Source organism: Priapulus caudatus, unplaced genomic scaffold (assembly GCF_000485595.1).
Source record: "Priapulus caudatus unplaced genomic scaffold, Priapulus_caudatus-5.0.1 Scaffold167, whole genome shotgun sequence".
Classification (NCBI taxonomy): Eukaryota; Metazoa; Priapulida; class Priapulimorpha; order Priapulimorphida; family Priapulidae; genus Priapulus; species Priapulus caudatus.
This window is the reverse complement of record NW_014577228.1, coordinates 39529-41493: the sequence shown is the minus strand read 5'-3', so window position 1 is coordinate 41493 and position 1965 is coordinate 39529. Positions and strand designations below refer to the sequence as shown.

Below are 1965 nucleotides of genomic sequence, written 5' to 3'. Positions count from 1 at the left end.
GCGGGGAAGGTAGGAGGCTTGGGAACCTGCCAGCCTGCAAGAACAACGGGGGTTCAGCGGGGAAGGTAGGAGGCTTGGGAACACGCCCCTGCAAGAACAACGGGGGTTCAGCAGGAAGGTAGGAGGCGTGAGAACACGCCCAGGCGCAAGAACATAGGAGGTTCACAGGAAGGTTACGGAGGCATGGTAAAACACGCCCAGTGCAAGAACACGCACGCCTTGGGTTATGTACTGACGCGATGCGCTGCTTACTTGGCAGTGGAGACAAAGTCGCTGAGCTCTCCTCCCATGTCGTCTAGCTGCTCCAGCGTGCGTGCCTCGCCCGTAGACTGCAACCCTATGACGACGCACTGCACAGACAAGAGAACACTGATGCCACATACACGCGCACGACTACATCCGACCTACGCTAACATGACGACGCACTGCACAGACAAGAACACTGCATCACATACACGCACACACTCATCGACCTACGCTAACATGACGACGCACTGCACAGACAAGAACACTGCATCACATACACGCGCACACTCATCGACCTACGCTACATGACGACGCACTGCACAGCAAGAACACTGCATCACATACACGGCACACTCATCGACCTACGCCTAACAGACACGCACTGCACAGACAAGCAACACTGCATCACACACGCGCAATCACATCACCGACCAACGCTAACATGACGACGCACTGCACAGACAAGAACACTGCATCACATACACGCACACACTCACCGACGACACACACAGACCTATGCTAACATGACAATGCACTGCACAGACAAGAACACTGCATCACATACACGCACACACTCACCGACAACACACACAGAACCTACGCTAACATGACAATGCACTGCACAGACAAGAACACTGCATCACATACACATACACCGCACACGCCCCGCTCCCCGCCCCGCCCCTTCGCCCCCCTCCCCGCCGCCACCGCCCCGCGTACCTTTCCGTTCTTCACGGCGTCGCGCGACAGCCGCACGGCATGCTTAACCTTGGCGGCGATGCACAGATACTTGAAGAAGCGCTGGTGCGCCGACCAGAACTGACCCCACATCGTCTTGCGTAGCCGCGGGTCGGCGTCCATGTACTCGGCCGCCTGCTGGAAGTACGAGCGCGCCTTGACCCACTGCAAACGACAACGCACATGATAGATTAGTCAGCCTCACTCCAGGGTATTAGTCAGGAATGAGTATTGTGGGATTGAGCCTCGCTCCAGGGTATTAGTCAGGAATGAGTATTGTGGGATTGCAGAAAAAATATTTGAGAGTGCAATTTTACAAATGTACACGGCTTTAGATCAATGTGTCTCAGCCAAGACGGCCGTAGGCGGTCTTCGTGAACGCCACAGGCATTCACGGGGGAGAGGATAAGAGGGGGTCCTCCCCCCTCTCATTGGGGGGTACAGGGGGCCTCCCACGGAAAATTAAATTTTTTTTTTTGGCCGTGCAGTTTCAAAACTGACCGTGCAAATCACGGCTGCACGGCTCGCTGGCTAATACGCTGCACGGCTCGCTGGCTAATACGCTGCACGGCTCGCTGGCTAATACGCTGCACGGCTCGCTGGCTAATACGCTGCTGCGTAGGCTCTCTCGAAGACAGAAACGACCAGACGCCCGGCAAGTGCGACGCGCAGAAAATACAGTACACAATCTATATCCGAAACCGCCATTCGACCTTAAACCCCCCGAAACCCGAAAACGCCTTGGAACCTTGGGGGGGGGTTTATGGTAGTAAAGTACAGAATACATTATACGATAATTCGCAACTTAACCATACTAAAACCGCAAGTTTAAAAGAAGCCAGTGCGGTACCGGTAGAGTACAACTATGTATGACATGCCAACACACACAATAATTCTGCAAGGAACCTGTGCAGCCAAACAGCGAGCTTGGGTTGCAGATCGGCCTCCACCAAAAAAACTGGGTTTTCGGACCTATTTCCG

General features: G+C 54.4%; 1 protein-coding gene across 1 annotated transcript in view; it reads right to left on the bottom strand.

Annotated features, from left to right (window-relative positions):
- Positions 1-1965, bottom strand: part of LOC106806535 (protein strawberry notch homolog 1-like) — a 47918-nt gene that overhangs the window by 20746 nt on the left and 25207 nt on the right. The window contains exons 13-15 of the mRNA XM_014808510.1: positions 967-1149; positions 253-350; positions 35-88 (exon numbers count right to left, since the gene is read on the bottom strand). Coding sequence (XP_014663996.1) covers positions 35-88; positions 253-350; positions 967-1149 — 335 coding nt within the window. The remainder of the gene's footprint in view (positions 1-34; positions 89-252; positions 351-966; positions 1150-1965) is intronic.